At 63.4% G+C, this 22425-nt stretch overlaps 1 protein-coding gene across 1 annotated transcript in view; it reads right to left on the bottom strand.

Moving 5' to 3' along the window:
- The window catches only part of SDK2 (sidekick cell adhesion molecule 2), a 167068-nt gene that overhangs the window by 3460 nt on the left and 141183 nt on the right, over positions 1–22425 (bottom strand). Inside the window, exons 28-44 of the mRNA XM_073310179.2 lie at positions 21517–21615; positions 20557–20751; positions 20189–20390; positions 19754–19857; positions 19211–19281; positions 18455–18590; positions 17257–17313; positions 16782–16883; positions 16193–16308; positions 14004–14190; positions 12068–12205; positions 10358–10519; positions 9927–10052; positions 8271–8435; positions 7325–7465; positions 5016–5154; positions 4263–4389 (exon numbers count right to left, since the gene is read on the bottom strand). Of these exons, the coding sequence (XP_073166280.1) occupies positions 4263–4389; positions 5016–5154; positions 7325–7465; positions 8271–8435; positions 9927–10052; positions 10358–10519; positions 12068–12205; positions 14004–14190; positions 16193–16308; positions 16782–16883; positions 17257–17313; positions 18455–18590; positions 19211–19281; positions 19754–19857; positions 20189–20390; positions 20557–20751; positions 21517–21615 (2267 nt within the window). The remainder of the gene's footprint in view (positions 1–4262; positions 4390–5015; positions 5155–7324; positions 7466–8270; positions 8436–9926; positions 10053–10357; positions 10520–12067; positions 12206–14003; positions 14191–16192; positions 16309–16781; positions 16884–17256; positions 17314–18454; positions 18591–19210; positions 19282–19753; positions 19858–20188; positions 20391–20556; positions 20752–21516; positions 21616–22425) is intronic.

Raw genomic sequence — 22425 nt, 5'->3', positions numbered from 1 at the left:
TTCCCGATGACCAGGCCCAGTGCCCACCCCGGCCTGGTGTCCCTTCCCGATGACCAGGCCCAGCGCCCGCCCTGGCAGCGCTGACCCTACGCGCCATCTCTGGGAACAGCCAAAGTTATTTCTGTCAGAGGGCAAGGCGGGGAGGATGGGGGAAGAAGAGAGAGCTCAGGCAGAGGCTGGGTTGGCTCGCGTCCCTCCTTTCAACTCGCCCTCTGCTTTCCATAATTGAATTCAGCTTCCCCCTTCTCCAAGGCACAATGGCCCCATTCATCAGGAAGCTCAGGCGGGCCAGGAAAGCAATCAAGTGACAGCTTTCAGCTAGCTCAGCTCTGAACAGCTCCTCAAAGACACTCAACCATGATAATGCAAAGGGGGGTTAACTTGGACTTGCCTCCACTTTGCAGGCAAAGAAAAGGCCAGGCAAGGCCCAGGATTATGGGGCAGCTGGGGGGTTGCTGAAGATCTGCAAAGTCCTGGAGAGCAGGAAGCCCTCAGCTGCCTGTTCCCCTCCGTGGCTCTGAGACACAAGCCTGCACCAGGCTCAGGTGATGGGAGCGGCCACCGAATTCCCAGCTGTGCCACAGATGCCCCGAGTAAGCGTCACTGCACTTGTGGGGGCCCCAGCTCTCCAGCCTTTGTCTTCTCTGCTCCGAGTGCGAGGCCTTCTCCATGCGGGGCTACCCAGTGCCTGGAACAAGGAGGTCCTGATCTCTGGGGGCACCTGCAGGAGCTCCTGTCGTGGGGCTACACAGGCAGGCTTGGTACTCACGCAGCACCCACGTCTCCACCCCCTCGGGCTCCCTCTGCCCCTTCCCAGCGCTCTGCCACGGCTTGGTCGCGCAGCTACAGTCCTCCAAGGCGTAGGGAGGAAAGAGCCGGTCGGCTGGGTTCTCAGAGCCAGCTGGGCCAGATGCCCACTCCCTGCACTTCGGTAGCATAAAGGAGCTATGGGTGCAAGTGAAAGGGCAAAGGGACCTTGGTGTAAAAGAGATGCAGGCATTATGAGCCAGAGTCAGATCTCAGCTACACCCAGAACGTCCCCCCCAGCTCAGAGGGGATTTGCCTGGCTGCAACTGACAGAAGGATCTGGCCTGTCACCTTTGCCTGCTGCTCCGTGCGCGTACCATAATCCTGCTCTGAGGCTTAGGTTATTCCCTAGGTGCGCTCAGCACTGGCCACTCCCAAGTGAGGGTCCTGCAGGGCGGGAAGAACCAGTGCACCAGGAAGTCGAGTGGCTCAGCTGAGACAGTTGCGAAGTGGGATTAGCAGGCACGGGCCTGCTGCTCGCCCCACGTGGCCGGCGCGAGGTGCTGCATGACCACTCGACCGTCTTCGAGTTGCTGTCACAGCCCAGGGGCTAATGAGAACGCTGAGCGGCAGGGTCTGTTTTGGCCTCGCCATCACTCACAGTCTTCCAGATGGAGTGGGGATTCCAGGCAGCCATTTGAATCTCAGCCCCCAAGGCCACTGCAGGAGAGGGGCTCGTTTAGGCAGGCCTCGTTAGGGGCCAGTCCCAGCACAGCTGCAGCATCTGCACCTGGAAATGCACGGCCGGCCGGGAGAAACCGGGTTCCGTAATGGGAGGTCCTGGGGGAATACTCGGTTTCCTGGGGTCTCTCTCTAGCCCCGTCCTGTTCCCAGGAGTATCGCTGCCGAGGGTCTCCCTGAACCTTGGCCTGGACCCTGAGGCCACTGCTCTACATGCATTGCATCCGAGAGTGCTAAAGGAGTTGGCGGATGTGATTGCGGAGCTATTGGCCATTATCTTTGAAAACTCATGGCGATCGGGGGAGGTCCCAGACGACTGGAAAAAGGCTAATGTAGTGCCCATCTTTAAAAAAGGGAAGAAGGAGGATCCTGGGAACTACAGGCCAGTCAGCCTCACCTCAGTCCCTGGAAAAATCATGGAGCAGGTCCTCAAGGAATCAATTCTGAAGCACTGAGAGGAGAGGAAAGTGATCAGGAACAGTCAGCATGGATCCACCAAGGGCAAATCATGCCTGACTAATCTAATTGCCTTCTAGGACGAGATAACTGGTTCTGTGGATGAAGGGAAAGCAGTGGACGTGTTGTTCTTTGACTTTAGCAAAGCTTTTGACACGGTCTCCCACAGTATTCTTGCCAGCAAGTTAAAGAAGTATGGGCTGGGTGAATGGACTATAAGGTGGATAGAAAGCTGGCTTGATCGTCAGGCTCAATGGGTAGTGATCAATGACTCCGTGTCTAGTTGGCAGCCGGTATCAAGTGGAGTGCCCCAAGGGTCGGTCCTGGGGCTGGTTTTGTTCAACATCTTCAAAAATGATCTGGAGGATGGTGTGGATTGCACCCTCAGCAAGTTTGCAGATGATACTAAACTGGGAGAAGAGGTATATATGCTGGAGGGTAGGGATAGGATACAGAGGGACCTCGACAAATTGGAGGATTGGGCCAAAAGAAATCTGATGAGGTTCAACAAGGACAAGTGCAGAGCCCTGCACTTAGGACGGAAGAATCCCATGCACCGCTACAGACTAGGGACCAAATGGCTAGGCAGCAGTTCTGCAGAAAAGGACCTAGGGGTTACAGTGGATGAGAAGCTGGATATGAGTCAACAGTGTGCCCTTGTTGCCAAGAAGGCCAATGGCATTTTGGGATGTATAAGTAAGGGCATTGCCAGCAGATCGAGGGACGTGATCGTTCCCCTCTATTCGACATTGGTGAGGCCTCATCTGGAGTACTGTGTCCAGTTTTGGGCCCCACACTACAAGAAGGATGTGGAAAAATTGGAAAGAGTCCAGCGGAGGGCAACGAAAATGATTAGGGGACTGGAACACATGAGTTATGAGGAGAGGCTGGGGGAACTGGGGATATTTAGTCTACGGAAGAGAAGAATGAGGGAGGATTTGATAGCTGCTTTCAACTACTTGAAAGGGGGTTCCAAAGAGGATGGCTCTAGACTGTTCTCAGTGGTAGCAGATGACAGAACAAGGAGTAATGGTCTCAAGTTGCAGTGGGGGAGATTTAGGTTGGATATTAGGAAAAACTTTTTCACTAGGAGGGTGGTAAAACACTGGAATGCGTTACCTAGGGAGGTGGTGGAATCTCCTTCCTTAGAAGTTTTTAAGGTCAGGCTTGACAAAGCCCTGGCTGGGATGATTGAGTTGGGGATCGGTCCTGCTTTGAGCAGGGGGTTGGACTAGATGACCTCCTGAGGTCCCTTCCAACCCTGATATTCTATGATTCTATGGCCCAAAGAGTGGTTGTGTCAGATGGGGACACAGGCTTCCCTGGGGTCCTGGAGCAGCTGTTCCCTTGGCGGAGAACCGGGCAAAACACCCGACAGCTCACGGCGTGGTCAAGGCAGTGCAGGGTAGCCAGCTGGGGTTTGATACCAGTGTGGAGGGAGCCCGTAGTGCAGGCCTGTTTCCACTGTCCCTGGGTATATTCAGCTTCTGGCAGTTGCCGCAGCTCAGATTCCAGCCTTCTGGATCTGTGCTCAACTCCCCACTGTGCGAACGCCCGGCTCCCCACTCCGACACCAGGAAAGCCAGGGTCCCATTGTGCCCTGGCCATGCTGGTCGCTGCGGGGCATCCTGCTAGGGTTCTGGCTGTCTGAGCAGTAAAGCAGGGGCATGCTGGTGCATTGGGGACAGGCCAAAGCCTCCGACCCCCACCCATGTGCTGTGCCAGCTGGGGCAGAACAAACAGTCCCGGGGGCACATGCCAGGGGACAGGAGTTTTGTGTCCGTCAGGCCCAGCTGAGAAGCTAAACTACAACCCTGGGTGCTCTGGGGGTGACCCATGCCCGTGGTGCTGCCCAGTGTGCATGGGGGGCAGCCTGCCTGCAAACAGGGAAAGAGCCTTTGGTGTTGCACGCCCCACGGCGGAAACCCCGGGCAGCAATGGGGATTCTACCAGGAATTAGTCGGGGGTGGGGAACTGTATCATTCCTCCCTTTCCCAGCATGCATTGGAACACACTCCCGTTCCCGATCCCCTTTGCTGGGTGCGGAGAGGTGATGAGGACCAGGGGATGCAGCTGACAGAGGGGACAGGAATTGTGGGGGATGATGGGGGCAGCCAGCCTGGGGATCCCAGGCATGGGATGCAATTTTCCCCCACAGGGGGCAATGGCTGAATGGGGTGGGGAGGCCTATCTGACCCCTGCCTCCAACCCGTTGGGCCGCAGATGCCTCTCACCCTCTAGCCAGGCCCTGCCATGAGCATGTGCTGCCCCCCAGCCCTGCCGAGCTGAGAGCCCTGGCCCCGGCGGGCCCCCCTCACCTGGGAGTCGGAGATCTCGGAGGGCTTCTCCGTCAGGCTGCTGCTCTCGGCCGGGATGAGGTCGTTGTACTTGGTGACGTCCTCGTCGGAGTAATGCAGGCTCCCAGGGCTGGGCCGCGGCGGGGACCTCGGCAGGAACATGGAAGCTCTACGTTTCGTTTGGAAGGGGAGAACTCTGGCGCTGGAGATGATCCCCCGGGCCCCGCTTGGGCAGACCAGCCACGGCCACCCCTGCAGGCCCCACCTGAGCCCATTGACGCCCATCCCTGTGACCTCTGGGCACTAGCAGGGCTGTTCAGAGCACCCCAGCTGTCCCCACTGCAGTCTGCCGGCCTCTGGGGCTGAGCCATTAACCAGCGGGGTCCCGGCGGCTCCGGCTTCCTCTCCTGCCGAGCAATCCTGTGGGATGCCTATGGGCTTTGCTTTGGCACAGCTGGGGTCCCGGCTCCAGGTGCTTCAGAGCAATGCTAGCCCCCGCCCGCCTCGACAGCCCTGAGTGAGGGGCGAGCAGCGGCAGCCCCACTGAGCCGACGGCTTGAGGTGGAGGGCCCGATCCGGAGCCACGTCCAACCCCTGTGTTGCTCCGGGCTTCCCCTCCCCGCCCAGAACCACCTGCGGGTGCGGATGGTGTTGGGGAGCGTCCGGCAGGTGCTCGCACACCAGTAAGCCGGCCAGTGGGGCACAGTGGGGGCGGGGGCCTGGCCCCAGATCTCTTGCTGGGCACACAGAGCCCTGGGCCCCTGCGGCCGGTACCTGGTGTAGATGCCGTTCTTCCTGCAGAAGGAGTTCTTGACGGAGAGGCGCCGGTTGTTGAGCTCCAGGGCCGGGAAGCTGCCCTCGTCCAGACTCACCATCTCACCGTGGCTCAGTGCGTTCGCCTTGGAGTTGTTCCCTGTCGGGGCGGGGGGGAGCCATCAGCTCGGGCAGCGCCGAGCCCCGTGGGGAACCCACACATCACACACCCGGCTACAGGACCGGCACAGACTCCTGGGCCGACCCTCCCGGACCTGCTGTGGGGAGCGGCCTGGAGACGAGCAATGGGATTTGGAACGGAAGCCCCCCCAAAAGTTGAGGGAGAAAGGGGGAGCAGGCAGGTGTACTGGAGCCAGGGGTTCCCCAGGCCAATGACCCCCCCTCTCTCCGCAGATGCGTGGGCATAGGAAACCCCCCAGCTCAGCCAGCGGGCACCCCGCCCAGCAAGCTCAGTGGCTATAAAGGGGTAGGGCAGCCTTCACCCGTCCCATCTCATCACTCAGTCTGGTCTGCACCAGTGCCAGCCACAGCTTCGAACTGGGCTGGGAGGGCTCAGGGAACGAGCTCACCCCCCGCTCTCCAGCCAGCCCTCGGATCCCAGGGCTGCGGCGCCTCCGTGGGGCTGGCTCAAGGCTGGGGTGCTGCTCTTCACAGGTCCCCAGCGTGGCCGGGGTGGGGGGCACGGGTTACGCAGAGCTCCCGGTGCCAGCCCACCCCCTGGAGGCGTGAGGAGCAGGCCGCATGGCTGGTGCTCTGCTGGAAGTTGGTCTCAGCTCTGTGTCTGGCCAGCCCTGCTCGCTACGCTGCGAGCGTGGTAAAATCCTGCCCGGCATGCAATCTGCTAAGTGCCCAGGCCCTCTGGCACGCTGCGCCCAGCGGTGGGGGAGCAGGCCCTGGGCAAATCAGGGCTGAGCATCAGGAGATCTGCGTCCCAGCTCTGCCAGCAGTTCACTGGGCAAATCACCACCTGCTTGTGACTCAGTTTCCCCATCCCTAAAACGAGGATACTGATGCTTCCTGATTTCCTGCATGGGTTAACTCTTTAATGTCTATAAAGTGCTTTGAGATCCCTGAAGGGCAAGTGCTGGGGTTGGGCACAGGGTTCCTCTGCAAACAGCTGCACAAGCTGCCCGGCTCTGGTCCCTTGGGGCCCCACTGCTCCCTGCCTTCCAGCCGGGGTGGGCGTTTCCTGGTGCAGAGCTGCCGTCGGACACTGGCACCAGCAGGGCGAACGGTGCGGTGGCATTTCACACCCACGATGCCCAGGTGGGAGCAATGACCCAGCAGCAGGGGGGCGGAGAATCGGGCCCCTTGGCATCTAACTCCGGGCCCCACGAACCCAGGCACCAGTGCTAGAGGCTCTGGGTGCGACTCGCCCCAGGAGTCCAGGCTCCCAGCGCCAGGCGTCTCTCCCTTGCTCTGCTACACAAGTGTATTGAGTGAGCAGGGCGGGCGGCATTAGCCCCACAATCTGAGCCCTTCATTTGGCTAAGAAAACAGAGCCGCATTTACAAACCCCGTGATCCTTCCTGCTGCTGGCAGCTCACAATGAGAGAAGCTGTTCGTTGGATCCTTAGCTCCCAGGACCATTAACACGGCCCGCGAGGCACTTTTCTAACCCGCGTCTGTGGCAGAGCAGGGGTGGGATGGGCCGGTTGTGCTGGGGGGACGGTTCTGGTGTCGCTCCTCTCCCGTCAGCAGAGCAGCTCGCGGGCCAGTGGCAGAAGGCGACAAGGTCTTACCCGCAGGCCAGGGCAGTGAAGGGAAAGGCTCCCACTGATCAGGCTGCTGGGGGGGCTTTCGGGGAAACTTCCCAGCACTGGGGGGCCGGGGCAGGCCCCATGCCCAGCCCAGAAACGCCAGGGCGCACCCCGACACTGGCTCCCCCGGCTTTGGAGTCACCAATTGAGCCACGTCCCACCCTAACACCAGGGTTAGGGGGTGCAGGGAGGTACGTGAACCATAACAACTAGGGCAAAAGCTGATGGAGAGCCCTGGCCCTCCACTGGTATATCCAGGCACACCTCCAGCAGAGCAGCGCTGGTCTACCCCAGCCACGCGGCCAGGCCCTCTGGGGTGCAAGCTGCAGGCAGGGAAGGCGAAACGCAATCTCCCGTACCCAGGCACGGCTCTCGGGTTCCCAGCACCGCACCTCTGTCTTTGACACCGGGGCAGCTCGGAGCCAGCCCCCCTGGTTCCCAGCACCTTGCCCCCGGCTGGGTGAGTCTGGGGGCTGCTCCTCCCGCGCCGCAGCCTCCGTGGCACCATGTCCCCCTAGGCCGGGCCGGGCAGCCCCGCTGGGCGCTCACCTGCATCTGACTTCTTGGCATACTTCTTGCTCTGCCCACGGATGATGAGGACGAAGACCAGCAGGAGGATGAAGATGAGCCCGACCAAGGCGATGACCACCAGGAACCACCACTCCTCGTAGAAGGGGTTGGCTTTCTGGGCTGGAAGGCAGCCGTAGAGAGCAGGGTGAGTCCCCCACCCGCCCTGCTGGCTCACACCCTGGGGCCTGTCCTGGGTGCTAGCGGGGCTTGGAGCTTGTTTGTGTGTTGGGATGGGACCTGACTCATTCCAGGGACTCTTCCTCTGCTCCCGAGGAACCCCAATAGACTTGCAAACAACGAACCTGTTGAACTGGGGGGCTGGGATAGCAGGGGGCTGGGAGGGGGAGTTGGGGGCATTGGCAGAGCGAGGGGGAGAGTCCAGGGCTGGGTGAGCAGGGGCAATGGGTTAGGAGTGAGGGGCCCTGGCAGAGCTGTGTGGGAGCCCAGGGCTGGGCTGGCAGGGGCGATGGGTGGGGAGTGAGGGGCATGGGCAGTGTCTGTGGGGAGGGAAGGGGAATCACAGTACGGTGACTGCCAGGTGTCCTGGCCGTATCTGTCCATTTTCAGGCACCCGAGCGGAGCTGCCAAGAGTTTTCTTGTTTCCAAGGAAGCAGGTGCCCGTGCGCATGGAGAGATCACCCCCTTCCCAGGAGCGGCTGCTCCAGTGCCCTTTAACTCAGCCCCCCACCTCCTCCGCTGAGCTCCCCTCCAGTCCCGGCCCCTGCCCCCAGGGCGCTAACAGCACCTGCTGCCCCCCACCCTGGGGGCAGGGGAAATGGGCTGCAGGGAGGGGGGTACATTAGGTGGGACAGGGTGGATGAGGTGGTCCCTGCCTCCCTGTGGCATGAACCCTCCTTCCTGGCACAGCGGCCCCACAGACAGGCCAGGAGAGCAGCCTGGGGCACGTCCCTCCCAGCCCCAGCACCTGAGATGGAGGGGGAGGGTGCACTGGGTGTCCCGTAGCCGTAGTCATTGACGGCGATGACCCGGAAGTCGTAGCTGACCCCCTGCTTCAGGATGTCCATGCTGAAGGTGTAGGAGGTCACCTCCCTGGGGATGTCCTTGATAAGGATGTCCCACAGCCCCTCGTCTGGAAGAGAGGAGAGGCGCCCAGCTTGGTGAGGGGCGGGAGCGGCCCTAGAGAGCCAGGGGTGGGTGCACGGGTGGGGGGCAGAAGGCAGCAAGTTCCTCGCCCCAAGTGATGGGTGCAAAGGTCCTGGCTGAACGGCACACACGGCATGAGGGTCTGGAGTCAGCACCTTTGGGTGGCAGGGGTCCTCTGAGCTAACAGGGGATCGCCATCTGCTGCAGCAGCACCAGGGCTTGTACTTCCCTGGATCTTCAGCCACCGGAGGGTCGCCTGACTGTAACCGGCTGTTCCATTGCCATGCACGCTGGGCTTCCCCCGCGCTCTGTGCATCTGGCCCTCCTTTCCCCGTGCTCGGTGCGGCCGGCTCTCCTTCCCCTGCACTCTGGGAGGCTGGCCCTCCTTCCCCCCGCGCTCTGGGAGGCTGGCCCTCCTTCCCCCGTGCTCTGGGAGGCTGGCCCTCCTTCCCCCCACGCTCTGTGCATCTGGCCCTCCTTACCCCTGTGCTCAGTGCGGCTGGCTCTCCTTCCCCCGCGCTCTGTGCATCTGGCCCTCCTTACCCCCGTGCTCAGTGCGGCTGGCTCTCCTTCCCCCGCGCTCTGAGAGGCTGGCCCTCCTTCCCTCCGTGCTCTGTGCATCTGGCCCTCCTTCCCCCCGTGCTCGGTGCGGCCGGCTCTCCTTCCCTCGCGCTCTGAGAGGCTGGCCCTCCTTCCCTCCGTGCTCTGTGCATCTGGCCCTCCTTCCCCCCGCGCTCTGTGCATCTGGCCCTCCTTCCCCCCGCGCTCTGGGAGGCTGGCCCTCCTTTCCCCCGTGCTCTGTGCATCTGGCCCTCCTTCCCCCCGTGCTCGGTGCGGCCGGCTCTCCTTCCCCCGCGCTCTGGGAGGCTGGCCCTCCTTCCCCCCACGCTCTGTGCATCTGGCCCTCCTTACCCCCGTGCTCTGTGCATCTGGTCCTGCTTACCCCCATGCTGTGTGTGGCCGGCTCTTCTTCCCCCATGCTCTGTGCGGCAAGGGGTCCCAGAGCGCGCTGCCCCACTCCCCCACCGGCCACTCTGCGTGTGGTGCCGGTGGGGTTACAAAAGCAGGGCTGCCCTGGCAGCAGTTCTGCCAGGCGAAGTGGCTGGGGAACCCAGGTACAACCCAGTAGAACCCGCCTGGCGTAACCCCGTTCGGTCCTGCACTGTAGAAAGGCCCCACGTGGGTTAGCATGGGTTACCTCAGCCTCCCTGCCTGGCGTCTGCCCACACCACCCACCGCAGCAACCTCTCAGGCCCTGGGGAGGCGCCGTCTAGAGTGGAAGGTGCTCAGGGGTGCCCATAGGGCCTGGTCCTGCGGTGGGCCCCAGGGGCCCAGGTGCCTTGCGAGGCCACCAGCACGTGTCCTGCCCTGTAGGGATGGCAGCCATGGGGCAGAGCTGGGCCCTGTGTTCCTGTCAGGCCAGTGGCGGGGGGAGGGAGGGGTGGGGGAATGCATGGGGAGGGGTCACGTACGGTACCTGAGGGCCGGGCCTCGATGACGGATCGGGTGATGGGCCCCTTGCCGGGATCCCCATTCGCCCAGTGGATAGTGATGGCTGAGCCATACCGGGAGATGAAGGGCTCACCCGGTGGCCCGGGGGCACCTGGCAAACCACAACAAAACACATTGTAACAGGGAGAAAAACCACAACCTTCCCCTAACATCGCTGGGGGCGGGGGAGCCCAGCCCCCTGCCCTCCTCTCTTCTCAGCCCCCCATGGCTCCAACCCCCACGTCCAACCCCGACTGCCCATCCAGGCTCCCACTACATTGGCCCATGGGGCCCTTCAGGTGAATCCTTCCTGCTGCAGAGATCTGTGCTCGCAGGAATCCTGGGGGACCCTCCCCCCATCACAAAGCCACTCCCCGCCCCCGAGAGGCAGCGTGAGCCTGCGCGGCAGTGCCGTACCTTCCCCCGGCCCCGTGGTGACATTGGCCTCGATCTCGGGCCCGTAGGCGAAGGTTTTGGCCCGGATCCGGAACCTGTATGTCACGCCCTCCGCCAGGTCCTTCACCTTCATCCACAGGGGGCTGTTCCCCTTCACGTCCACCGTCACAATCTTACTCACGCCTGGGGGGCAGAGGGCACAGACGTGGCATGCAGAAATCCTGGCGCCCACGCCACCCTCACAGTGCCAGGATCTGGCGTTGGGGAAGAGAGCTGCAAGCCTGGTGCTGAGTGTGGCCAAACCAACCCCATCCAGTGTGAAATCCAGGCCTGAACCCACCTCGCTCTGGCCTATGTGGGGCAGCGACGCCCTGCAGCACAATTCCGGAGTAGCCGGGCTGGTGTCTCTGGTCTGGGGACTGGATCCCAGGTCTCCTGCACTGTAGTCCAGGCTGTGTCTGTTAACATTCACCTACATGGCCCAGCGAGTCCCATGTCCTGCCCCCAGTACCCTGTCGGGGCTGCTTTGCAGGAAGCACATAATGCCCCCCGCTAGCTAGCAGAAGGAGAGCCTTCCTGACCCCGCGGGATCAGCGCATGCCCTGAAGCATGCCCTTTGCTTGGCAGAACCCCAGGCCCCCGTGCGCTGTGGGCGGCAAGCCGGGTTTGCAGGATCAAAGGACAACCTGCATGGCGCAGGTTCAAAGGAGAAGCCCCCCCTGCCGCTCCCTGGGGTCACTGCGGCCCGCCTCCAGAGCCCTCGCTTCACAGCCCTTCCTCTGAACCCGACTCTCAGAAGCCCAGGTGGCAGCAGGGAACACTGAGCAGCCATTGTCCCTCCGGCCACCCCACCCGCGCGCTTCACTGCGTTCTCAGGCTCTCTCCTGCCCACTCTGGACGGCCCATCAGCCGCTCGGGGAGGAGGGGGGAGCCAATGCTCCCCCTCTTTTGTCTGTTGCTCCGGACGTAACAGCTCGGGTAGGAGAGCTGGGGTGGTGGCAGCGGTGGGCCGGGCTACCGGGGGCACTGCAGAGAGACGAGGGAGGGAGGCGCTAGACTCCAGCTCTGAAGACGTGACGAAGGATCATTAGAGCTGGCTGCACCGGGATGTTTTGGCCCCGTGGGAATTCCACTGCAGATGCTCTGCCCGGTTTTGTTTTGTTTTGGTTTTTTTCTGAATCCCGGAAACTTTTCACCAACAAAGGGTCTTGGGCCAAAATTCTCCATTTTGTTGAAAAAACCATTTTCACCGTCAAAATGGCGGGACAGAATGTGCACGGACACGCTCAGAACCGGGCATCCCTGTGTCTCTCCGAGCCCTTTGCACAGTGACCTATGGGACAAACCCAGGGTTGCCCTGGCCTCGCTGCCCTGCAGCCACCTCTGGGGAGGAACACGGGAAAGGTTTTAAAGTGAATAGCAACAGAAGGGAACAGCACAAGCGGGAGTTGGGCCGGGACACTGGGCTGGTCCCCAAAGCCTAGTGATGAGTGGCAGGCAGCCACAGAGAGATTCTACCCCATGCTGCTCAGCACATCCGCCTGGCCTGGGGTAAATTTAATCCTTCCCCAGAAACAGATTTTCCTGCCACCCAGGCTCCTTTACCAGCTTTGCTTCCCCACTCTGCAGGGAGTGGTGGCCCCTGAACCCCCATCACACCCTGCCCCCCGCAGCCAATAGCCCTGCCGTACCTCCAGCCCCCGCCCCGCCCGTTGAGCCCTGGACCCTTACCATCCACAGGCGTGCAGGGCTCATAGACCAGCCTGTACCCTTCCAGGATGCCATTGGGCAGCAGAGGCGGTTCCCAGGAGACGTTCACCGAGGTGGTGGTCAGCTCGCTGAACCTGATGGTGCTGGGGGCGCTGGGGGCTGCATGGAGAAAGCAGAGGGGCTTTGCAGACTTCCCCCGGGTGAGGGAGGAGAGGGGTGTAGATCCCACTGGCCCCCCTCGCTCCTCTGTCAGCTCGTCCTGGGTTTGCTGGGCGGGGCGGTTGGCGAGCGAGGCCGTGGGAAAGGGATGGATTCAGTCACACTACGTCAGCATTAACGGGTGTGTGTTTGTGACCTGCCTGAATTCCCCCCCTCCCCGCAAATCCTCCTGAGCAGGTGAGGGAAGCAGACAGGCAGTCCCTCGGAGCTGGGGGTGGGGAGGGTGGGCCTGGAGACTGTGTGAGTTTGTGTTCTGTGTTTGAAAGACTTTGACCAAGTTTGGGTTACCAGGAGAGAGACACTGGACTGGGGCCTAGAGGGCCAGCATGCACCTGAGGACTCACTAAATGGGACCCTGGGAGGGGGTCACTTGAGACACTTTTGGACCAAGTGAGTTCTTAAAGGGCCCTTAGGAGGGGGGGACATTGAGGCAGGGCGCGATGGAGCAACCTTGGACCATGAGGGGGCATTCAGGAGGTGGCTGTCTGTGGTACAGTGAGTTAGCTGAGAACTCCAAACTCATCCCGCCAGTGCCAACTCCCCAGTAACACCCTCCTTGCGGGGCTGGACTCTTCAGGACCCCCCTCTTCCCACCGCAACTTCGGAAAAGAGTGAGAGAACCAAGTGCTCCAGACCCGATAGGAAACAACTGATGGGCCCTGCTGGGCCCCTCTCTGTTTCTCCTCTGCAGAGCTATGCAGCCCCCGCGTGTCTGGGCTGTGTCTCCTCCTGACACCGGCGTGCCTCTGGTTTCCCTGTGGACCAGCTCCCTGCCAAGACACCTTGCATGTCTGGGTTATTTGGGCAAATGCTGACGCATTACCTCTCGGGCAGGTGGGAGGAGGAAGGGGTTAATGCCCCCATTGCACTTTTGCCCGGGGGGCAGGAATGGTCAAGGAGAACGAGGCGTTGTTGTAGCGTCCTCAAAGCCCGCCCAGCAGAGTGTCTCCAGGACTTGGCTCCTGAGGCCCCCCCGAAAGGCTGAGAAGGGGGGCCTGCCCCAGCGGGGAGCCCCAGAGCTACCTGGGCAGATCCAGCACAAAGAACTGGGGCGATTATTTTCAGCCTCCTCCTTGGTGCTGTGCCAAGAAGAAGCCCAAGGCCGTGACGAGAGGCTGGCTCCGAAACCGCCTCTGCTCCGCCCCGGCGGGTGACGGGCTGGAACCCCAGGGCCAGCTCCTGCACGGGCATCAGCTGGGGCAGCACCGTTGGTGGCAGTGAGGTACCATGGCCAGACACGGCTGTGGATCCGGCCCGGTTCCCCCACGCTGGCTCCGTACCTGGAGTACGTGGATGCACTGGCTGGTTTACTTCTTGAATGGGAAGGGAGGGCGTTGGGGGCTTCAGCAGCCAGGCGTCCCCACAGCATCGTTAACTGCAGAGCCCCGCCCTCGCCTGGCTTCAATCCCAGGCCGAGGCCAAAAGTGGGACGAGTCTGTCAGGTCTCAACCTAGAAGAGCCTCATCTGCAAATAGCACTGAACCACCCCCCAGGAGCACAACTCGGCCCAGCGGCCAGCCTCTGCTCAGGACAGGACCAGAACACAGAGGGACATGGTGGCAACACACAGGGCTTGGCAGAGCTGGGTGGGGGGAGTCCAGGGCTGGGATAAGGCAGGACAGGAGGGGCTGCAGGTTGGGATGGAGCATGTGGGCCGCTGTGCGATCCCTCCTGATTCGCGGCCCCATCAGTGAAAGGAGGATGGGCCCGGTGTCCCCAGGCACGGCAAGGAGCCCACCTGCCTGCTGCGTCCTGCCCCTGACGAGGGCGCTGCGGGGCCCGTCCCCGGCGGCGTTGAAGGCCAAGACGGTGATCAGGTATGAGGTGTATCCCGTGAGGTTCTTCAGCTTGGCCCCATTCTCGGGCAGGAAGAGCGTCTTCACCCGCTCCGTGCCATTCTGGCGCTGGGCCTCCCAGAAATAGATCTGCAGGGGGTGGGGGTTACGGGGAAGAAGAGGGCTGGGGTAAGGCCAGGCCCAATGCTGGCAGGGGCCTGACATAGCTGCTAGCCCCGCTGATCCCCAGGCACTCCCCTTCACAGCCTGCTCCCGGCGCTGACCACCCCGGGCTGGGGCTCCCCCCCCACAGACTCAGCTTCCCCCAGATCCAGCCCGCCTGGCTTCTCCTTCTGCAGAGCAGCACCGGGAAGTGGTCCCCGCTGCTGGCCCCTTGGCGGAGCGACTGGGGCAGTGGCTGCTCTGCGGTGGAGGAGATGTAGGGCCATTTACATTTAAGGTCCCCTGACCCCCAAGAAAGACCCTGCCCCATCTTTCAGTGGGACACAGTCAGACACGCTCCAGAAGGAGGAAAGCTCCTGGGCCTTGCCTACCCTACAGTGGTGTAGCCAGGCCAGTGCCCTCTCCTAGGGCTAGTCCAAACAGGAAACGCAACCGCTTGGCACAGGGAAGGGGGCAGGGGAGTTCAACCAATTTCTCGAAGCCTCTGTGAGGGGATATCGACTGCGGGTCAAAAGCAGCTTTTCTGGGTTTAGCTTAAATGCCTCCTGATCAGTTTCAGCCAAGCGCCACCGGGCTGCTCTCAAAGTGAAGTGAGTGTGTCCACATGGGGCTTGCACCGGTTTCATTAAGTCCCATTTTCAGCCCCTCGAAGTTAAAGGCCTGCAGTGTCTGGGTCTGGACAGTTGCAGGTTCTAGAACCAGCAAAGCTCCAGAGGCGTCTCCACTCCAGAAGCCCCCAGAAGCCCCTCTCGGTTCCAAAGGGCCCAGCCAAACACAGGCCGGGAGCACAAAAGACACACGCCTGTCTCTGGCTCTGAGTCGGAGAAGGGGCTTTCCTGTGTCCAGAGGAAAGGAGGGAGCAGGGTGCGTCGGCTCCAGACCATGCTAGATGGAAAATGTGACCCACGTCCCTTGGCTTAGCTAGGTCAGAGCCCAGAGAATCAAACGCGGGCTGAGGTCACCCTTGAGCGGTGCCCAAATATCCAGGGAGAGGCTGTACGGTCCCAGCAATCCTGCCCCGGTCCCACTTCCCTGAGAGCTGCAAAGCCACTGCCCAGAACTGGCCCTCTGCAGCACACCCCATGGCCTGGGCATGGGCCCATTCTGCCCCCGCCCGCTGACCCAGTATCCCGCAGCGGTACACCCCCACCAAACTACAGCAAGCGTCAGCTCAGGGGCACAGGCCAACCCCAGCCCTACAGGGGATGCAATGGGGTGGCTGACCAAGCTGAAAGCTCCCACCACCGGGTTATGGGGCAAAGAAGTCCGGCCCATGTGGAAATGCCAGGGCCCTGCCCAAATCCCAGCTATGCCCTGCTGCAGGGAGCGCCCAGACCCCTGAGAGGGCCTGGAGAACAGGGCTGGTGCGGGATTGGAAGTGAAACCACGCCGCCTGCTGAGCACACCGGGAACTGCGCACGGGTGTGGGGGCTGTGCGGGGGTGTGGGGGGGTGTGGGGGTGTGTACGCAAGCGCCATGCCAGCTGACTCAGGGCTGGGCACTGCCCCCGGAGTGGAAGAACCCGCGACGGCTGGGCACTGCAGCTGCAGGGTGGCAACAGACTGAGCAGTGAGGGGTGGTGGCAACATCCCCCGTTCCCATTCCCTTGCAAACCCAATGCCACGGACTGCTGGGCTTTAGCCCTCCTGGCTCTGATGGTGTCGGGTCAAACAGGTTCACTGTGCTTTGTATTCCTGGAGCGCCTTCTACCCGAGCATCTCCCAGCCCCGACCAGTTAAACTCAGTCCCTCCTTCACACACCCGGCTCAGTGCTCCTGGCCCTGTTGGCATCAGAGGGAAACTAAGGCACGGAGGGGTTGCTGAGCTGGTGTTGAGTGGGTAGCCAATGGGAACTCTGGGTGCCCAGCTCCCCGCAGCGACGTGCCCCTCGGGGAGCCGGGGCAGAGGGGGGCAGGCTCCTGGGTGCTGTGAGGATTGTAACAGCCAGCGGGAGATGGGGGGCCAGTACCTTATAGCCCTGGATGTCTCCGTTCTGCGCCTCCAGGGGGGGCGGCTCCCACGTGACGTCCAGCTGGGTGGCCGTGGTGGTCTGAACGGCCACGTTCTGCGGCGGGGCGGTGGGCACTACAGAAGGAGAGCGAGTGGGGTGAGAGCGCCCGAGCCCCCCGGCACTCTCGTCCCCCGGCACGGCGGCTGGGGTGCAGGGGGAGAGGGGGACGTCTGATCGCACCCTCTCCCTGCGGACACCGGGGGTCTCTCCGAGTCCTGCAGCCGCTGTGCCGCCATCCATGGGCCATGGCCACTGAATCCCAGCCCTTCGCCTGCTCAGACGGTGTCCTGCTGCTGGCTGGCGGCTGGGGAGTGGGGCAGGCCGCAGGCACAGGCTGGCTCCTGGCGGGGAAGCGCAGCCCCGCCGCCGATAGGGAAAGGCAACAGCGACCTGCTCCGGGAGAGGATCCCTTAGCTCAGCTGGGCAGGGCCCGTGAATTCCCTGGCGAGCGCTGGATGTGGCCAAGGGACGGGGCGGCCCTTAGTGACCAACGGGGGAGCTCAAAGCCTGCCCGGAAGCAGAGATGCTCACACCTGCCCTGACTCACCTGCCTCGCCCACGAAAACCTCCTGGGGGGGGCTGGAGGGCCCCTCGCCCGCGGCATTGTACACACTCATGCGGATCTCGTAACGCCTGTGCTTGCTCAGATCTGCAGGGGGTGAGAGGAGGGGAAGTGGGTGCCAGGAAGAGCCGGGCAGGAGCCCATCCACAGGGCCAGGAGCACTGGTGTTTCACCTCCCTCCCATTAACCCCTTCTCTGCCCCCTCGGGGCTAGGCTGGGCGGTGGGGATGTCCCGTCTTGCTGTGATACCCCAGCCGCAGGGGGCAGCTCTGCCGATACGTCTGCCCCCCGTCCCAGGTACGATGGGGAGCAGTGAAGTGACTAGCGGTCGCCCGTAGGTACCCAGCTAATACCCCGGGCACCCTGTGCTTTCTGGAAGGCGGAGGGGGCGGGGAAGTCAGGAGGGGAGCGACACGCAGACGGACAGAGACGAGCCCCGAAGCAGAGAGCGGAGACTTACTGTCCAGTTCGTGGTGCGTGAGGCCGGCTCCGGTCAGGTTCCGCACGGCGTACCCTGCTGCGGGCGTTGAAAGGGAGCGCAGGGGAGAGCGGTCAGTGGGGTTAGTCACACACAGACAGAACAAGCAGGACGGACGCCCCGCAGGCCTGGGAGTGGCGGGACGGCTGCCAGGGGTAGCGCAGGGGGCAGCGTTGGTTAGCGGGGAGGGAGAAGAAACCCCGTGGAGCTTCACTGCTGCCACCAGGGGTTCAGAGGGGCCCGAGCTGGGGAGCACCCCGGGAGTGACAGGAGCTGGCTGTGCCCTGCCGTGTGTGTACGCCCTGGGGACTGCCCTCAGACTGCTTCCTGCCTCCCTGGCCCTGGCGTGCCCCGGCTCTGCCCCTCAGCTCCTCTGAAGGGAGTCCTGCCTGGCATTGGCATTAGCCCTGCTGGCAGTGCCAGCCTACCTGCTGCCCACCTAGCCTCTGCCCTACCATCCCACTCCCCTTCTCCACTACCAGGGCGTGGGCTGCAGCCCTCCCCAGTGATGCTGTTCCTCTGCGTAGCAGCCTGGGCGTTAACCGGTGCCAGCAGGGAGCAAGATCAGAGATGACTGACAGTCCTCAGCACAGCAACCCTGGGAATTGGGGGCCGGGGCTCCCCTCAGGGGGGCTTCAGCATCGTCTGGGGAGGACCTCAGCCCCTGGCCAACACCCCTGGCCCCTGGTTAAGCGTACAGGAGACTTCACAAACAGGGAAAAGGAAAAAAAAGCACCAGGTCAAATTTCGGTCTCCCCAGCTAACCAACATCCCTCTCAAGCCGTCAGCTCCTGACCTAGCCCTCTCCAGATCCCCCCACCCAGCAGAGAGCAGCCCCCTGCCCCGCCCCCCCCTCGGCATCAGCACTCACACCGCCAGCCATGTCACTCCCCTGAGGCGCGGGGCTCAGCCCTGCAGGGTGACGCTGCCCCGAGCCCCGCGGGAGAAGAGCGGGACACGCTGGCCCAGGACAGCTCCTGGAGCTCAGATCGGTGCGTTGGAGGCTCTGGGGCCGGCCGGCTGGTGTCCACACACAGAGCGCTCGGGGGGGCTGCAAGGCAGGGCACGGGGCGGGGCTGAGCATCACGGAGAGCCCCGTGGGGTGGGGTGAGAGGAATCCCCCCACGACGTCCCTTCCCCACCCATCTGCGTTCCCAGGGGACCGAATAAGGGCACTCACGGGTGAGCTCCGTCCACTTGGCGCCGGGGCTGCTGACGCTGCGCGTGGTGAAGCCGCGCAGCCCATCGTAGACCAGCTCCCGGTAGCGGATCCGGAAGCCCAGCAGGATCCCGTTGATCTTGTCCTCGGTGGGGGGCTGCACGGGGGGGGACAGGAGCCAAGAGGCGGGGGCAGTCAGCGGGGGGAGCCCATGGAGACGGTGCATGGCACTGCCTGCCCCCGGAGCCTGTGCTGCCCTCACCCCCCTGTGGGATTTCCCCCTTCACTCGCTGCCTCCCGCTGCGCCCTGCTGCAAGGAGGCTCCCTACAGCCAGGGAGGGATCAGGGGTCCTTGCAGAGCCCAGCCCTGGGGTAAGCAGGGAATCTAACCTGAGAGGTGCAAGGTGCCTTAACCGCGCTCCCAGCCCCTGCAGGTCCCCGGAGCCCCGAGCCCGCTGGGAAGCAGCAGTACCCACCGGGGCCAGCCTGCTTCCGGCCCCTCTCTGCGGCAGCCACTGGGCGCCCCGGATGCCGGGGTCCTACTCGACCAGCAGCGGCATGCGGGAGCTTTGGAGTGGATGCAGCACCGGGTGGCAAAGCCACACTGGCAGTTAGCCAGTGGCCCTGCCCAGAGAGAGCAGAGCGGACAGGAACGGCGGGCGAGGGGATCCGCAGTGCCAAGGGGACACTGCTCCCAGGCCTTCCCGGGGCTCGGGAAAGTGAGTCAAGCTGCTGCCTTACAGAGACGGGTGGGGGCAGTGCAGTGCCGCACGGTACCTGCCAGCGGATCAGGACAGAGGTGGTGGTGTGAGGCATGACCGAGAGGATGGTGGGGGCTTCCTCTGGGGCTGGGGGGAGAAGAAACATAGGTGAGATGCTGAGAGGCACGAGGGTCCCTCCCCCTGGCCAGGAGAACAGGTGCTGGCTGGCTCCAGACTCTGGCTCCCTCCCACCCTGCGCAGCTCAGGCGGTCGGAGCCTTCCACAGGGTCACTGGTTTGAATCCTCTCCACGCTGGGAGAGGTGAGCCAATGGGCCCACGTGACCAACCCCCATCTCGCCCCAAGGAGCGCCAGCTGGCCTGCTGGCTGACCACTGGACGGGTCCCGGGGAACAAGGCTGCCTCGTTCCACAGACAAGGCTCCGGCCTGGAGTGTGCTGGGAGCTGTGACCCAGCGTGGGCTGCACCCTGCCACTGAAGAGACAAGGCTGGCACCGGGCGCCCTGCAGCCTCCGTGCGCCGCGTCTCCCATGCCTGCCCGGGGCCGAGCCCAGCTGGCAATGGGGCACCAGCCCAGTCCTGCAGGGAAGGGGCACTGACCGGCCTGCAAGGTGGTGAGTGACTCCGACTCTTGGCTGTATTCGCTGTCCCCGATGTCGTTGGTCGCCTTGATGCGGAACTTGTAGGAGGTGAAGGGCTTCAACCTGGGCCAGGAGCACACGGGAGGGGAAGGGGATGGGTGTGAGGCACAGCTGGGGGGCTGCAGGGCAGGGGTCCAGTGCCTTCCAGTAGAGGCAGGATATGAAATGGAGCAGCCTTACTTTGGCCAGCGCATGGGGGGGATGAGATCAGCCCCACAAAAGCCATTCTCCTAATTTCAGGTGGGGAAACTGAGGCACAGAGCGGTGCCTAAGGTTGGTGGCAAAGCCAGGAATAAAAGCCAGACCAGTGCCCCTAGGCCACGCTGCCTCTCGCCTGCCCCACCCTGCCACAGACCCTACCGGGCCTTGCCCACTTCGAAGGCCCCCGCCTCACCTGTCCACGACGAAGGAGGTGGCGTTGTGGCTGACAGAGGCGGAGTGCAGTGTCCACTCGCCAGCCGGCAGCTCGCGGGTCTGCACCGTGTAGTACCGGACCGGCGAGAGGCCGTCGCTGCCCGGCTCCCAGCACAAGAGCACACTGCAGGCCTTCACATCCTCCTGCCGCACCACGGGCTTGCTGGGGGGCTGCGGGCGGTCTGAGGAGGGGGAGAAGGGTGTGAGGGCTCGGCCAGAAGGCCCAGCAAGGCTGCACCTGGCCCCGTTCCCCCCTTGGGCAGGGCCTGGGTTCCACACCCGCGGCTGCCTTGGAGCCGTGCCCCACCCCTGCCCTGGGAGAGCGCCCCCCAGCCCCGGCATGGTCACCTCTCTTCTCGGTGGTCACCACCAGCGCCTCGGCCGCCTCGCCCCAGCCTTTGCGGGTCTGCGCCGTGATGCGGAAGAGGTAGGTCGACTCCGGCTGCAGGCCGGCGGCCGTGTACTGGCGGGCGCTGGGGTTGAGCACCTCCACGGTGGCAGCATTGGCACTGGTGGTGTTCAGGCGGTGGGTGATCTGGTACGCTGCGGAGAAGGGGGACGGAGGCGGTCAGCCAGAGCTGGGACAAGGCTGCCCCCCACCCCGGCCTGCAAGGGGGCAGAAAGGCTGCTCCAGGAGAAGCAGGATGGAGCCAGGACTGGCAGGGGGAGGCACAAACGAGACAGTCGTGAGCGCCTGGGCCCAGCTCCCCGCGCAGGGTCCGGCCCTAGGGCCCGCCCGGGAGGTGACCCCACGCCGGGTGCGGGAGGCGCTGGGCTGGCTCCCCTGTCTCAGCCTAGGCGAGACGTTCACAAATGTCCATGTCTGCCCCGCAGCAGGAAGATGGGTGCCCTTGCCCAGCCCACCTCGGTGCCAGGCAGGATTCTGCTTCCCTCTGGTGGCTGATGGGGCTCGCCAGCTCTGTGATTTATCAGGGGAGCAGCTTGGGCGCCTCCAGGGACCCAGGGACCGAGGCGGCTGGCTCCGGCCTGGTGCAGAGAAGCCCTGAGCGGCGGAGTAGCTGCTTCAGCAGCCGCCATTCCCCCAGCGGGAACATGCTGTGCACATGGACATGCGCTGGTGGGCGACTTCCTGCAGAGGCCCCCAGCACGGCCCTCCCCCCTGCAGGGCTCAGCTCAGCTGCATCCCCGGGCCCCAGCTCTGTCGCTCACACCCAGCTGCATGCCCGCGAAACACCTGCCAGCACAGCAACATCACACCCTCCCGCTGCCCAGCATCCCGAGCACGGCCCCCTCCCAGTGTTCCCGGGACCGCTACCCACACGCCAGGGCGCTCGGAGAAGCGCTTACCTAGAATGATGCCGTTCGGCGCGGCTGGGGGCTGCCAGATCAGCCGGACTGAAGTGGTCCTCACTTCTGGGAAGAGGATGCCCACCGGGGGCCCGGGCACTGGGGCAGGACGAGAGCAGAGGGAGCGCTGGGTGACGGGCAATCGGGCTCAGAGCCCTCGGCCGGAGCAAATGGGGAGTGGAGCCCGTCCCAGCCCAGCGGCTGGGGGAGCCCGCTGGCCAAGCCCTGAAGCTAGTGGCTGCTGGGCCTCCATCGCAGAACTCTGCTGGGTGCACCTGGGTGCAAATGCCCCACAGGGCACCCGGGGCTTCCCCTCCCCTGGGAGCCGTCCCGCTGAAAACTGCCAACGACCCGTGTGAGACTGACGGAGCAGGGCGTGCAGAAAGACTCCCACACGCACACGCATGTACTTAGGGACAGAGATGCACCCCCCCCAGAGACAAACACCGACCTGCCCTCCACACCTTTAGGGACACCCGCCCCACACACCAACACACACCATTAGGGACACCCACCCCACCCCACCCCCACAGCCCCTTTAGGGGCACACACCAACACTCACCCTGCTAGGGAACCCCCCCATCTGTACACACCCCCTTAGGGGCATGCATACTCCCTCCTCAGCATACCCTGGGGGCACAAACACACACATGCAGGCATGGGGGCACACCCGAGCGTTTGTGCACTCCCCCGGGGGCCCAGATGCACACTCAGGAAGGCAGACAGGGCAAAGTGCTCTCTCCTGCCCTGTTACGTCCCCACCTTGTATTTCTGGGGCTGGCACCCGCCCCCCTGCCCGTGCAGAGGCCAGAGCCCTCCCAGAACGGGCAGACAGAGGGGGAGGCTGTCCGCACTGAGTGCGACAGAGGGCCGACCAGAGGCTGTTTTCTCCTCATCCCAGCGTGACGG

The sequence above is a fragment of the Lepidochelys kempii genome, chromosome 14 (genome assembly GCF_965140285.1).
Source record: "Lepidochelys kempii isolate rLepKem1 chromosome 14, rLepKem1.hap1, whole genome shotgun sequence".
In the NCBI taxonomy this organism is placed as follows: Eukaryota; Metazoa; Chordata; order Testudines; family Cheloniidae; genus Lepidochelys; species Lepidochelys kempii.
This window is presented reverse-complemented; position numbering and strand designations above follow the sequence as displayed.